At 56.9% G+C, this 15,056-nt stretch overlaps 5 protein-coding genes across 5 annotated transcripts, besides 2 other annotated features; 2 read left to right on the top strand and 3 right to left on the bottom strand.

The window, feature by feature from the left end:
* Window positions 1-585: 585 nt before the first annotated feature.
* Window positions 586-2,499: a sequence feature (possible transcribed region).
* CYME_CMR141C (hypothetical protein, conserved) lies at window positions 2,065-3,570 on the bottom strand (the record flags this gene model as incomplete). The annotated part of the gene is made up of 1 exon (XM_005538376.1): window positions 2,065-3,570. One exon carries the CDS (start codon window positions 3,568-3,570, stop codon window positions 2,065-2,067), a length of 1,506 nt encoding a protein of 501 aa, XP_005538433.1.
* Window positions 3,571-4,179: 609 nt separating this feature from the next.
* CYME_CMR140C (similar to selenocysteine-specific elongation factor) lies at window positions 4,180-6,438 on the top strand (the record flags this gene model as incomplete). The annotated part of the gene is made up of 1 exon (XM_005538375.1): window positions 4,180-6,438. One exon carries the CDS (start codon window positions 4,180-4,182, stop codon window positions 6,436-6,438), a length of 2,259 nt encoding a protein of 752 aa, XP_005538432.1.
* A 2,021-nt stretch (window positions 6,439-8,459) lies between these two features.
* CYME_CMR139C (hypothetical protein) lies at window positions 8,460-10,454 on the bottom strand (the record flags this gene model as incomplete). The annotated part of the gene is made up of 1 exon (XM_005538374.1): window positions 8,460-10,454. One exon carries the CDS (start codon window positions 10,452-10,454, stop codon window positions 8,460-8,462), a length of 1,995 nt encoding a protein of 664 aa, XP_005538431.1.
* Window positions 10,209-11,226: a sequence feature (possible transcribed region).
* A 49-nt stretch (window positions 11,227-11,275) lies between these two features.
* On the bottom strand, window positions 11,276-12,808 carry CYME_CMR137C (similar to developmental gene, multi-sex-combs; the record flags this gene model as incomplete). Its single annotated transcript, XM_005538373.1, has 1 exon — window positions 11,276-12,808. One exon carries the CDS (start codon window positions 12,806-12,808, stop codon window positions 11,276-11,278), a length of 1,533 nt encoding a protein of 510 aa, XP_005538430.1.
* Window positions 12,809-14,050: 1,242 nt separating this feature from the next.
* On the top strand, window positions 14,051-14,689 carry CYME_CMR136C (hypothetical protein, conserved; the record flags this gene model as incomplete). Its single annotated transcript, XM_005538372.1, has 1 exon — window positions 14,051-14,689. One exon carries the CDS (start codon window positions 14,051-14,053, stop codon window positions 14,687-14,689), a length of 639 nt encoding a protein of 212 aa, XP_005538429.1.
* Between the last annotated feature and the right edge of the window lie 367 nt (window positions 14,690-15,056).

Below are 15,056 nucleotides of genomic sequence, written 5' to 3'. Positions count from 1 at the left end.
AAGCTCACAGCGTCAAACGAAAACAAGCCTAGCTCGATCGGCTATTCGACTGTGCTTGGAACCGCTGGACGCTTTCAGCACAGCAGCAGCCGAGTAGACGCGGTGCAACGAGAGCCGACTTGTTGCACGATGAGCTTGAACGCTGCACAGGAGCGCACAAACTATGAGCGTCGGCTACTGTTGCTCTGTTTGTAGACGTCGTCGTGGTATCTGCCCTGACGGACTGCTTACTTGTTGCACGATGAGCTTGAACGCTGCACAGGAGCGCACAAACTATGAGCGTCGGCTACTGTTGCTCTGTTTGTAGACGTCGTCGTGGTATCTGCCCTGACGGACTGCTTACTTGTTGCACGATGAGCTTGAACGCTGCACAGGAGCGCACAAACTATGAGCGTCGGCTACTGTTGCTCTGTTTGTAGACGTCGTCGTGGTATCTGCCCTGACGGACTGCTTACTTGTTGCACGATGAGCTTGAACGCTGCACAGGAGCGCACAAACTATGAGCGTCGGCTAGTGTTGCTCTGTTTGTAGACGTCGTCGTGGTATCTGCCCTGACGGACTGCTTACAGACCGGGTAAGCAGAAAGACCGCTGCTCCGGTTCCGTTTGTAGCGACGTCGTAACCTTACCAACGGACAGCACTGAAGCCTGAATAGTTGTTTCTGTTGCCTGGTTTTCGCGACCGTGCTCTCGTTCGAGAAGCAGTTTTTTGTTCGCTTTGGTGCGGCAGCGTCGAACGACAACGGGTATCGAAGAAGGCGCGCAGCGCAGCGGAAGCGCCTCAAAGGAAGACTCGCACCCGACCCCGCCGGGTGTTCGGTTTTCTGGGACATAACTTTAGGGGTCAAGCTTTGCGACGCTTCGGAACAAGACAGAAAGCGTTTCTCAGGAACGTTCTCCGGTGAAAATGCCAGCAACCTGTGTCGTTCCAAACTGAACGCATCGTTAAAGGGTATTACGCGACCAGGGAAAACGTGTTTTCTTGAGTTCCAAAAAGTCTAGACAAGTTCGATAACACCAGTGGTAGAGTTGCAATCTAGCAACGCAACGACCAGATACCGTACTCGACATCCGAGAAGTCGAAACTGATGTTCATGGACAGCTCTTGAACCTATCAAGAGGAGCTTGTAAGCTGCATCTCTGGCAAGTCACGGGAAAACTGATGTATTCATTCGCATGAGGATATCGCAAAGCCTCTGCATTCCTTCGCATTCGATCATCATCCAAGTTGCCACGTTACCCCAGAGTCACCAGGATGCATCGGTTGTATGGATGGATGCATCCAATCGTGCATACATCGTTCGTGTTCATTGATTCATGGATTCGATCATCATCCAAGTTGCCACGTTACCCCAGAGTCACCAGGATGCATCGGTTGTATGGATGGATGCAACCAATCATGCATACATCGTTCGTGTTCATTGATTCATGGATTCGATCATCATCCAAGTTGCCAGGTTACCCCAGAGTCACCAGGATGCATCGGTTGTATGGATGGATGCATCCCATCATGCATACATCGTTCGTGTTCATTGATTCATGGATTCGATCATCATCCAAGTTGCCACGTTACCCCAGAGTCACCAGGATGCATCGGTTGTATGGATGGATGCAACCAATCATGCATACATCGTTCGTGTTCATTGATTCATGGATTCGATCATCATCCAAGTTGCCAGGTTACCCCAGAGTCACCAGGATGCATCGGTTGTATGGATGGATGCATCCCATCATGCATACATCGTTCGTGTTCATTGATTCATGGATTCGATCATCATCCAAGTTGCCACGTTACCCCAGAGTCACCAGGATGCATCGGTTGTATGGATGGATGCATTCAATCATGCATACATCGTTCGTATTCATTGATTCATGCACTTATCCGCTTATGGATTCCCGGATGCATCCATCCGTCTAGGCATCGTTTTCCTTTACACGTGCCTGCATTCTTACAATGTTTATTCGTCGTGCTTGTCATACAAGTTCGGCGAATAGAATCACCATACACGGCCCGTTTGGAGGCCTCCTCATCACGCTGCATCTACCTTAACCAAAAATACGCGAATCATTCCGGGTCTTGCCCATATTCTGTGGAGCTTTCATACAGACAGGTTACGTAGCTCGCCGTTTGAGGCGCCTTCTCTGACAGCCACACCTGAAACACCTTCCGCACACGATAGAGCGCATCATCGGGTTCCTTCGCTGGGCAGGTTGCTGCCTCTGTCTCTCGACAAGCACGTTGTTCCATATCGATCACCGTGAAATTATGGAAAGGCTGTTCGCCAGGCTCCAGGCTGGCTTGCCCGCTGAGCTCCGCAATTTCTCGAGCAGCACGAACGCGCGGCACCACAGCCGCATTCACATAGACAGTATGATGGCTCTCGACAACCATTTGGCGGATTCCATAACCTTGTGGATCCCACTGGAGCTGCTCGTGCATGTGCCCGAAGACGCAAAGCGGCACATCTATAAAAACGGAGGCTTCTCCGTCCAGGATCGCCATCATAGGTTTCGTTTTCAGCGACTGAATGACGTCGGCCAAGTCCGGGCACCCAAAGTCACCCTGCAGCTTGCTGGAGGTATCGAATCCAGTACCTCCAGCAGTGCCGAAGCCAAAGTCACGGCCACAGATATCATGCGGCTCATCACCGAGACCACAGGGCCCATTGTGCGCGAGGAAGACCACCTGGTGAACTCCAAGACAGGGCACCGGAGCAAACGCGTCTTGCTTCGACGGATGTCGGTTGGAGGTAGCTTGCCCTGATCGCTCTTCCTCGAGGCGCTCAAGCCGTGCGGACCAAACGCGTTCCACTTCTGCTCGGAGGCAGGCTCGAATGCGAGCAGCTGATTCCTCCATGCTGGACACTTGGAAATATTCCTCGTAGAATCGAGGATAACGCCAGTTGGGGCCGCCCCACGAGAACGGGCGACCCCCAACAATGGAAAGCGGTACACCTATATCTCTTTCGGCCAGGTGAACGGTACGTACGCCGTAGCCCACATCCACCTCCCGTAGTAGAGCCAGTTGCTCACGAACGGCACCTTCGACCTTCGTTTCCAACAACGGAACCCCGAAGCGACGTGTCAAACCCGCAGCAGCAGCAGCATCTGCTGCTGCTGCTGCTTGTCTCCGTGCAGAAGCCGTATACCAGGCATCGTGGTTGCCGAACACACTGGCAACGCAGCGCGCTGAAGTTGCTGCTCCAGAGCGCCTCCTCGCGTAGGCTGCAATGTTGCGCACCAAGGCGACGTTCTCGTTCCCGTAATCACCCGTGAAAAGCACCACATCAGGTTGTACCACCGTGTCTAGAAGATGAGCGTCAACATCGGACCACTGGTCGTGAACGTCACCGACACACGCCACCCGCAGGATCGTACCAGGGCTGCGTTCCGGCAGCGGCAGACGCTGCGCTTGAGCACAGCACCAGCGGCGCGTACAACAGGTCGACCGCAGACCTGTCCCGCCTGTATCCGAACGACATCGTGTCAGTTTCCTGTGGTCCCTGATGAGCTGGGCGTCCACGAACCCGATGCACGAACGAGGTCGTCGCAGGTGGACGCAGCGCACCATGACTGGCAGCGTGACTGGGAAACCCCAAGCCAAAACCGACGTGCGTTGTGACCAGTATTGCAGACGTTCTGCCAGACGTCGTCACAAGTCGCACTTTTGGGGCCTCCTGGTCCGTGAGTGAACGATCCCGCACCAGCTGAAAAGAAACCGACTGCTTCTTGGAGCGCTTAGCGCTCCTGTGAACGACGTATCCAGGCGATGCGTCGGGCTCGTTTTTACGGCGTTTGCGTTCTGTGAAGCGTTCACTAGACACTCTCGCGTATGTCTGCGGGACTCGACTCGAGTCAGGTAAAAGTAGACGGACGGTTGTCCACAGGGGTTTGTTGTTGGACAACTCGCGGAGCACACTGGGGCGAGCCTGGTGCCTGAGCGCCTCTACGCTCGAGGAAGAGAGCTTCGTAAAAAGTCGTTTCAACTGTAGATAAACGAAACAAGTGGGGTCTCTGTTTACGACGATCGCTGGAACAGGGCGGGAGCTTCTGTACAAGAGCAGAAAACTGGACTTGCTGCTGACCTAGCGATCCATGTCTGTAGCCTCTGTGGTTTTCTTTGAACACCAGAGAGACACTGTCACCTGTTGAAGGCTCGTTCTCCGTCGTACTCCAAAATATGCCTGGAGTTGGTCGCTCGACACGGCCAGGGTACGAGTCGCTCGCTCGGCAACCTCTAGTGCAAACGCGTCGCTTCCTCAACATCAACGTGGCCGTCATGGGACATGTTGACGTCGGAAAAACCACGCTGGTGCGCTTCCTAAGCGAGATACTGTCGACAGCGGCACTGGATAAGCACCCCGCGAGTCGGGAGCTCGGTCGAACGATCGACCTGGGGTTCTCGTGTACCCGACTGCCAGCGAGCCCAGTTGTGGTGCAACTTGTGGACGATGAAGCAGCGTCTTTGGAGAATGTTTCGTACGAGGGACTCCAACTGACCTGGATTGACTGCCCCGGACATGCATCGCTGCTACGAACGGTGCTACTGGGGGCGAGCGTCATGGACCTCCTGCTGCTTGTCGTCGATGCCAGTGCAGGTATCCAAGCACAAACCCTCGAATGTCTTGCCCTCGCTGCGATTTTCACCAAACACGTCGTGGTTGCGCTCCACAAATGTGATCGGGTGCGAGACCAGCCCGCAGTCCTGGAGGAGCGTCTCCAACAGTTGCAGGCCTATGTGTCCACGAACCGGTGGTGGCTCCCGACACCGCTGGCAACGATTCCTACCTGGATCGGAACCGATGCTCGGAGAACCGCATTCGAAAGACACCAACAACACCAACATTCCATTTTGTTCCCCGCTGCTGATAACGACGATATCGGGGGCGTTGTGGCCCTAGCACAGGCTGTGCAGGCAGCAGCCGAGCAGGCGCTCGCCAGTGGACTATGGCAGGAGCGCCTCCGGCTCCAGCGGAAACCCTATGCGCTATTCGCAGTGGATCACGCTTTTGAGGTTACCGGACAGGGCACTGTGCTCACGGGTATTCTCCTGACAGGACGACTACGCATCGGGGAGGTCATTCACGCTGCGTTTGTGGGCGCGGGCGTCGCCAGCACCAAGAGCAGGAGCGAGGGCACCAAGAAACGCCTTATTGCGGATGCTCGTAGCGTCCGCTCTATTCAGGTCTATCGATCATCGGTCTCAGAAATTGTTGCCGGCGACCGGGCTGCTCTAGGTCTCACACCTGGTACCAAATCTGGCAGCCTTGCTCAAAAGAGCAAACAAGCCAGTGGCAACAAAACTGCCAGTCACAGGCAGCGTGCACCGCGAGACGCCTGGGAGCGAGGTCTTGTGTATGCGCCGGCAAACCTGATCGAGTTTTACCCGGTCGAGAAGCTGTTGATGCGAGTGCAGCGGGTACTCGACATGACTCATCCAGGGGCAGCGCGAGGAGACGCGTTCTCCATCGCGACATGTGCCGAGCATCACCCTGCACCAGGGCAGGTACCGTCGCTCTCACGCCAGTGGCAGTTGACCCTAGCGTTGACCACTGTTCCCGGCCGGGTGACGCACTGGCTCGCAGCTGCAGATGCCGCCGGTGAATACGAATGCCTGGCGAGTGCCACGGAGGCAGACGCTAGCACAGCGACGTGCTCCGCAGAACGTACGCGTTTCGTGGTGCTGCGTCTCGAGAGGTGCATTTTCTTGCCATTTGAATTAGGGAGGGGTGCGGCGGACGCCAGGCGACCAGTACCATTGACGCCTTTTCAAGTCGCGCTTTTATCAGATGCTCACTGGGAGGCTGCAACGGCGGCTAGAAAAGCGAGACTGGAGCGCCGCGCCGGCCCAGACGGCGAATCTCCCGACTTGCGACTACGCTTTGTTCTGGCTATAGAGGCGGTTTTATCGACGCAAATGCCGACAACGACGCACTTGGACGCTGGAAGCGAGCGGCTCGCATCCGTCGCTCGACAGATCCGTGTATACCGACGCAAAGAACGGATAGGTCGCGTAGAGCGCTTTCTCCAGGACGGAGCCTGCTGCCTGGTACGAGACCTCTTCGATCGCGACTTGCAGCACCCAGAGCGCATTCTGGGCCTACGAGTGCGGCTGGAGTTGCTTACCGACAGCACAGCGCAGCCGCCTGGATGCCCAGCGGATACATATCGTCGGCAAGCAGTTCGAGCATGCGTCTCGGGGCGCATCGTCCGGACGTTTGGCCAGCGGGGCAAAGTTGTCGTGCAACTCGAGCGTCCGGTGAGTGCGACGACGTCCTCGACAGCGCAGTGGCTCGTTCGCCTGCGCTTCCGTCGACCCGTTTCTCTGGGTATCCCGGATCAGGAACGTGCACATGATCGCCACAGCTTCTATCAAGCAGAGGAAGAGATGACGAGTGTCTGCGAAGCGGCCGTCCAGTCGACCAGTGAGCGTATCTGAGGTTGTAGAGCCGGCAGGAGCATCCTCCTGGTAGACGTGCCGGTTCTGGTGTGTGGCAGCGTAACAAACTGGACAACGCACTGCAAATCCGAGCAGACGAGGTCTCTGGTCCGCTCGACGGTATGACTCACCATAAAATACGCGTACCTGCAGTCCAAAGCATCAAGCGGCTCTTTCGCTTGGTCGCTCGGCAGTGTGTACGGGTAAGCGCGCTAGAAAATCAGGCTCTGCTCCGACACACAACGCTATACGCTGGTGCTTTTCGTACCGCTGCCGTACCACAGAGCCTAGCTCGCTCGAACGGGTCCTGATGTTCCTGCGGTAACGGAACTACGATGCATTAAGCGGTTGGTTTGGCGTTGTACAGTCCCTGGCGGACGCAGCCAGCGCCCTTATGCATCATGGGTTGCACGCGTACCAGACAGCGAAATCGTTGATCGCTGATCCTGCAAGGACAAAAGTCACAGGCAACAGCACTCAGGACGCGATACCGAGAAGCGTTCACGCGCCGAGGAGACGGGGTGCAACGTTTCCGGCCCGAGGTCGCTTTCATCGCTCGCAAGTTGCCACGTTTCTGGAAGCGCTCAAGCATCACATGGCAAGGCGGGTTGCCCCATGCGGAACCGCACCAAGACATTGAGGAAATGCGACATGTGCACGTTGAGTGCCACGTTTCTGGAAGCGCTCAAGCATCACATGGCAAGGCGTGTTGCCCCACGCGGAACCGCACCAAGACATTGAGGAAACGCGACATGTGCACGTTGAGTGCTACGTTTCTGGAAGCGCTCAAGCATCACATGGCAAGGCGGGTTGCCCCACGCGGAACCGCACCAAGACGTGGAGGAAACGCGACATGTGCACGTTGAGTGCTACGTTTCTGGAAGCGCTCAAGCATCACATGGCAAGGCGGGTTGCCCCATGCGGAACCGCACCAAGACGTGGAGGAAATGCGACAAGTGCACGTTGAGTGCTACGTTTCTGGAAGCGCTCAAGCATCACATGGCAAGGCGGGTTGCCCCATGCGGAACCGCACCAAGACGTGGAGGAAATGCGACATGTGCACGTTGAGTGCCACGTTTCTGGAAGCGCTCAAGCATCACATGGCAAGGCGTGTTGCCCCACGCGGAACCGCACCAAGACGTGGAGGAAACGCGACATGTGCACGTTGAGTGCTACGTTTCTGGAAGCGCTCAAGCATCACATGGCAAGGCGGGTTGCCCCATGCGGAACCGCACCAAGACGTGGAGGAAATGCGACATGTGCACGTTGAGTGCCACGTTTCTGGAAGCGCTCAAGCATCACATGGCAAGGCGGGTTGCCCCACGCGGAACCGCATCAAGACATTGAGGAAATGCGACATGTGCACGTTGAGCAAAGCTCGCAAGCATCCAGATGAACTTCCCCGCGAACATACGTCAATGGGGCTGGGGTCCCGCTCCGCGAACGACAGCAGCACTGAAATCGTCTTATTTTGAGCCAGAAGCGCGCGCTGGTACAGGTACTCCAGAATGACCTGCTCTGAGTATCATGGACTAGGGCTGGGAAGCGAAGTCGGCGACGACGACGACGACGACGACGACGACGACGACGACGACGACGACGACGACGACGACGCCTCCTAACGCAGTCGAAGAGACGCTCCATCGTGGAGCCGGTACCGTTCCGGTCATGATGGAGATAAACCGCACCTACAGCAGACTCGTCGCAAACGTGCAGGCACAACCATTATCGCTGGAGCAACGCCAGGGAGATCTACGGCATTTCCCATGAAACAGAATCGCCGCTCGTGCTCTAATCATTCCTCGTAAGCTCCATACGATTTATGGAAACGAGGCATCATGCTCATTCCCAAGCACCCTGGTATCGGTTCAGGATGGAGGCCTCCGGCTCCCAACGCGCTCCACAGACGCTGCTGTATACGTTTCCAGCCTCGATATGATGAACGCTCCGTCGACACCAGCGAGGCGTTACGACGACCAAGTCCCAGGGACACGTAGACACAGAGCACTCCCGCTAGCTTGTCAGGAAACTATCCGATTCGCGCGAATTGCAGCGCCTGTGGTGGCAACGGCTATCGATAACGGAATATTGCGCGAAGTCTGTACCAGTTTGCTTAAGCGTGGATCATCTTCACCGTTCTGGAATACGCGCAGACCTCCGTCAGCGCAAACAACAATCTCAAGCCGCCTCGGTGCTGGTGAGGGCGACGTCACGCCAACATCCGCATGTTCAGCGCCTGGACTGGTAGCCTCGCATGCCGCTTGGAACAACGACACCGAAGAGGCTGCACTCGGGCATCGCTCCGCATCCAGGATGAGAACCGCACGGTCATCCCGGTGCTCTTGCCGCGCACGCCACCGACCATTCCAAGGGATATCGTGCGTCCTTGTCTGAACGGAGGATGCCTCGGAATCGGCCCAGCGTTCGTCTACCATTGAGCGCACTGCAGGGGCAGCAGCTGCAGTAGCTGCACTCGCCGGCAATCCCATAGGCCAAGCTGGACAGGGCGCTCCCTCCCTGAGCCTGTCCGATATCGACGCTACACAAGACGGCAGAAGGCTCTCCATTAAATCCAGAAGAACCCATTGCTGGCGTAGAAGCGGCGCTATCCGCAGGACGTCATCAACCTCCGCAAGCGGTATGCGATGGATCCAAAGCGCGGGTTCGCTCTCATCGAAGGCGAACTGCACACCATGTGGCGATGTGGGTGTCGCTCCAGACGCAGCAGGTAATCGCGCTGGACTAGGAGGCACAGCCTCAAAAGCGACGGCTTCAGGCCTTGCTGCTCGTGGGCCATTCTGCTCGTCGGATGCATGCTGCCGAGCAAGTCGGTGGTGTTCGTTTCGTTGTAGCAGGAGTTGCCAGAGCGATACGCGCCGTACCCCGCAACCCGACGTCTGCAACGGCGCTGGTGCAACACTTGCCCTCTGTGTACCGTCGTCCGCAGGGCAATGGCACCTTCTCCAGATCGATGTGGTGATCAGCAGTGGCGTTTCCAGCAGGAGCACCGGTCGTACACACGTTGTGACGGTACCATCGACGGAAACGACGACAGGCTCGAAGCGCAGGTGCGCTTTGCGAACCACGGACGTGGATGACACCTGCTCCAGCGTCGCATTCTGCCATTCCGGAACGAAAAGCGCCAACGGTTTCACGTCAAAGATTAGCGATAAACCGTCTGTGCGTCGCACAGAGGCCAACGGTACGTTGCACTGCGCGCAAGCCTTCAGCGAGAGCGTTGCAGCATCCGCCGTTTTAGCAACCAGTGCATCATTCCATGTCATCAGACAAGTGCGTGGGTGCATTGTCGCCCGGAGACTCGGTTCGGAAGCGAGTTCTTCCAAGTCCAGGAGAACCTGCAACCGATTCGCAAGGCCGTCCATGTCGCCACGAAGCAGACATTCGCGAATGTCTCGCTCCGCATACGGGTCGTCTACTTCGGTGCCGTGCTCGTCGACGTATCGTACACGTGTGTGAGCGGTCCTCGCGTCGATATCGATGAGCATGGTGGTACTGCTTAGGGTGAGCACGACTCCGTCGCCGTTCTCATCGGTATAGAGGTCCAGTCCTCGGAGGCGTCTGCAGAGCGCACGTACTTGCTGCTCTAGCCGTGTCTCCAGACTAGCAAACGAGTCCGTCAGATATAGCCGTTGTACCGCGTTTTCCAGCGCGTGCTGTGCTTGATGCTGCTGGCGCTGCCGTCGTTTGAGCGTGGAGAGTGCCTCGAGTGCTGCCAGCGTCCTGCTGCTGCCGCTGCCGCTGCTAGTGGCGAGTCCAGTGTTGGCTTCGGCGTTGGCGGCAACGCGCTGAGCACCGTCAGTGATGCGTTTCAGAGCGATGGGTACAAGACTCTCCCACACACTCGTTTGGTGAACGGTGCTCAGAGCGTGCGCTCGGCCCTGGTCACTTTCCCCGTGAGCGAGCGCAAACGCTTCTCCCAGGGTGCGGCACATGAGGGTTTCGAGCCACTCCAACGGCTCATTTTCCGCCGACTCGGGAAGCTCAGTCGTTCGCATAGCATAAATGTTTCGGATACGACCGATTTTGGTGTTTCCTGAAAGCCAGTGACCTCTGCTTGGAAGAAGACGTGAACAACGCTATCGCGTGAAGCGCCGGCTTGCTGTCCGTCGCCTAGACTACCAACAAGTGCAGCAGCAGCAGCAGCTGGTGTTGGTGCAGGTGCAGCAACACCAGCCGTTGAGCAGCAATAGGTGCAAGCGAGCACTTTCCACGCTGCATTCTAGTCCAAAGGGACCACGCAAGGCGAACGCGACACCTGGTCACCCGTGTTTGGCTGTCGCAGTGACCTGCGGTTGTGTCACCCACTTGCAGCTCATGGGGTCTGCACGTGTCGAGCGTTGCCGAAAAGAAGGCTTGCCTTAGGGTTGCCCGTCTTTCTGCGTTTACGTGATGGATCCACGGAACTAGACGCTCAGGCAAGCGGGCAGGTTGCCGGTGACCTGACCAGAGGCCCCGGCTTGCGTCCAGCCTTGAACCTGCGGCCTTCATCGCTGACATACCCCGATAAAGTCGATCGTTGCCGCATCCTTCGCGGACACTTTACGCAGGCATTCACAGGAAAAGTCCGCTGAAGCGCTACGCAAAACGCATCATGGCTGTACGACGAAAAGGCAGCTGCTCGTCGAGAAGAGGCGCACACTGTTCGCGTACCGTTCAGATGCGTACGAGACGAGCATCATTCGAAGCGCCTGGGAACACCTCCCAGGTTTCAGTGCTGATCCAGACTCCCGCCACGAAACGGAATCACACCGAATATAAACGGTAACAAGTCTGCTCTAGGCACTGTTGCGCCGGTTGTGCAGTACGCGAAGGCACGTCATGCTTCCAGCGATCTCTTCCGAAACCTACGACGTTTGTTTCGCGATAGGCGACGTTTCTCTTCACGTTTGCGCTTACGCTTCTCGGTCTCTCGAATGGCTCTCTGTGCTTCCCGGATCCGTTCCCAGTAGGCATGCTCTTCAGCGCCTTCCAGCACCAGCATGCGCACGTCGGAGCCGCCCAGTACCGACGATGGCTTCACAGAGGTGGCCGCTTGTGCGGCTGCCCCGGGCTCCAGGAAACGCACATGTGCAACCTCGTTGCCTCGGGTGTGGTCGATCCAACCGACTTGTCCGTATTTCGAGAATGCCTGCCGAAGATCATCCCGGTCTACCGCGGGACCTAGACCTTCAATGCGTAGAATCAGACCAGGTTCGAAAGCGTTTTCCTCTGACTCCTCCGAGACATCGGTGCCGTCATCGGTATCTGTACCAGCAGCAGAGTCGCGATCACTAGCAGTTCCCGGGCTTGTGGCATCGTCGAAAGCAGCATCCTCTGGTCTCGACGGGCTCTCTGTATCGCCTGCAACCTGCTGCAAGGATCGTTTCGTCGCTGGTTTCGTTGACGGCGCATCCGTCTTTGTCTGCGCACCTGTACGCTGCAGCTTTCGCGCTCGTCGTGCTTCTTTCGCCTCGGCATTCTTTCGTTTCAGATACAGATCTTTGCGCTCAATCGTAAAGGGAGTTTGCGTGCCGGGAACCAACAACGGATGCTCCGCATGACGTTGCAGTGCCTTTGCGACGGCGTCCTCGGAGTCAAACTCCACGAATACACTGCCTTTGAAAATCACTGTCGTTTGATCGCGATCATGATCATGGAGTACCAGGTCTTGGGACTGGCCACCAGCCGACGGCTCAAGAGCACGTTCGGCGTCGAGTTCGTGCTCCGACGATGCACCCGCTCGTAGCTTCTGACACTGCTCAGCGTCGGTGTCGCCCGCAGTCTGGGAGGTTGCAGTGGTCGGCCTTGCGGCTTGTTCATCGGTTTCTGAGGCGGTAGGCCTCTCGTTCTCAGGTCGGGTTGCGGTCGACGATTCGCCGTTCGGCGAGCAAACCCCGTCACCGGAAGCAGGTACAGGCCCCGGTCGCCGGTGCACTTTCCTGCGCCGCATACGCACTGAAAGCACCTTACCGAAAGGTTCAAAAACGGCCATCACGTCCTCTATGGGTGGTTCAGCGGCGGGCGACTCCCCTGGTTTGAACCCCTTGACGTAGATGGAGCGCTCCTTGCTCGTATCATCGAGCGGTAGAGGCTTTTTCCGACGAACGCGTTGGCCATCCGGACTCACTTCGACGAGTTCGGAGCCCGCAAGAGCAGCTGCTACCTTTTCTGCAGTAGCGTTCAGCTGCTTCATTCGTTTGAACGTTACAATGAGCTGTAGATCGACGTAGCCTTCGGGATCTGCATCAACGCGTGCGCGAAGGAACTTGTCACGCGGCAGATTCGAGTCCGAGAAGTAAAACTCGACCTGGTTACGCAGCTTCTCCTCGAGGGAAGCATCAACAGGAGCAGACGCCTTGTGGACTGCCATACTGCTTGCGAGACTAGAGGAATATGCGAACTGTCTCAGTAGCACTGATGATCGTGCAACACAACCGCTGACACTCGTCCCGGGCAGCGTTTCTTTATGTTTCAACAAAGCGGCGGCGAGTCGGTCGGTGGCGAACGAGCGCGCACGCCGGCCCCGGCGTCCGTAAGGCGGCACTGGCGGCTTCCGCAGTGTACGCTGATATGCTCCAGCGCTGGCGGGAGACGTTTTTTATTTTTCTTTTCGGTAATGTGGGAAGGTTGCGTCTGAGCAGGGGTCATCGGATGCGCATTGCTTATCCGCATATCTGGGCGAGAGCGCTATCCGCTATATCTAAGAAAGCGCACGCTGCTCCATTCGATGGGGGATCTGTGGAGTGCGATGTTCCGCATGATGAAACAAGCACCGGAATGAGTTTTCGGGCTGCGGAACAAGTCGAATATCGTGGATCTGTCGACGCTGCCCTCGTACGAGTCGGTGACACGTCCCGCACGCTACGCCATCGCTGCGAGAACTGGAGTCAGCGTCTGGCATCCGTTTCCGCGAAAGGAGAATCGACGGCAGCATCTGGGCGTATCCCCCGTGACAGGAATCATTCTGGGAACGAATGCGGCTTTGCGGGTGCTCAGGAAGCGAGCGGGATTCGTGTTTCGAATGAATCCGGTGATGGAACGTGAGAAGCTCACGGATCGTTCAGCGTATGGCTGTCAACACGTCATCCAGGGACGATGTCGCGTACCGCTCCGTCGTCAGTGCAGTGTCGCAAAAGGATTCAGCACTGGCGTTGCCGTGAAACCGAAAGAGCGCAAACTTGAAGCGCTTGTGATTTGAAAATGTATGACGACTACGGAAACGAGAAAATGGAGGCTTATACTTATGAATTGTATAGTGGTATCCATCATTCATGAACTATATATCGAGTACGTCGCATATCATCTCGATTCGGATGCGTGTTTGAAATCCAGTTGTACCGGGTCCATAGGGCTACTCGGAAACTCCGCACGGAAATCCCGCGCCTAATGATAAAACCAAAACTTGTCATTTCTGCCTCGCAATTTCGGAGACTGTCGTTTTCAAGACAGGTCCAAAAGGCATGGAGACGCACAAGCATATCGAACACGGTTGTGTTCGCTCCTCATCCGACACCCCAGTCCGTCCACTGTGCAGCGCGTGCACCGGCTGGACGCGAACGCACGCGTGGCGCGAACGCTCTTCTCTGTTGTAGGGCAACGCTCGAGGCCTACAATGACTTCAGGGGCAGCGACCGCGCTCGTATCTGAACTTCGTGATGCGCAGCACCTGCCGCTGTACCGTCGTGATCTACTGCAACGAGTCGTTGATGAGATTCTAGAAGAGTACGCACAGCTTGAGAAAGGCATAGAGGCATGGCGAAGCGGCTCTAGTCAGCAGGGGTCACGAGTTGAGGACCGTGCCCTACAGGGGAGTCTGCTCGTTCGTCGGGCCCGCCTTTTGCGAAACAAACGCTGCGTGCTAGCGTACCTGGTAAATCGTCTTCGGAGAGTCGAGCAGGCTTGCTGGAATCGGGATCCGACGATATATTCGGGGCCGAGCGAGGACAAAGGCACCACGGGGCGAGCGACGGCGTTGCTGTCGGAGGCCGAACGCACCTACGCCAGTCGTTACGAGGCGCTGCTCGCTGCATACGGAAGTGCGGTAGGTCTGGACCTGCGCTCGGCTCTGTTGGTGCCCCCGAAGGAGGAGTTCATTGAGGTTCGCGTGCTCGAGGACTGTGGTGATTTCTTCATGGCTAGCAGCGGACAAAGCGCCCATTTGGCCAAGGGTACCGTACATTTCGTGAGGCGCGCCGACGTCGAACTCCTAATCCAGCAGGGCAAACTGGAACACCTTACTCCAAAGTGCTAGTCAACGCGTGACTTGGAACCGAGCACCCTGGGACGGGAGCAGGACATGAGCACCCGCTCAGCGCTCCTGCGTCGCTGCAAGCACTGGTGTACGAAACAGCGCCATGGCTGGACAGCGAGCATCACGTGGCACGTTTTTATCTATCCTCCAAGCCGTGCGACACGCTCTGTGTGAATAGACTCGTATGCGGATCCGTTCGGTGCGGCTAGCGTATGAGGCTCGTCGATTGCCTCGCTTGTGCGAACACTCGAACGACCATAGCTCGATGGAAGGCAGACATGCCGCATGCCACGGTAGCGATACCACGGCACGCAAGACGCACCCAGCGCCCGAGGAACGCTTCGTTTTTTGAATGACAAGGATCTCA

Source organism: Cyanidioschyzon merolae, chromosome 18, assembly GCF_000091205.1.
Source record: "Cyanidioschyzon merolae strain 10D DNA, chromosome 18, complete genome".
Taxonomy (NCBI): Eukaryota; Rhodophyta; class Bangiophyceae; order Cyanidiales; family Cyanidiaceae; genus Cyanidioschyzon; species Cyanidioschyzon merolae.
This window is presented reverse-complemented; position numbering and strand designations above follow the sequence as displayed.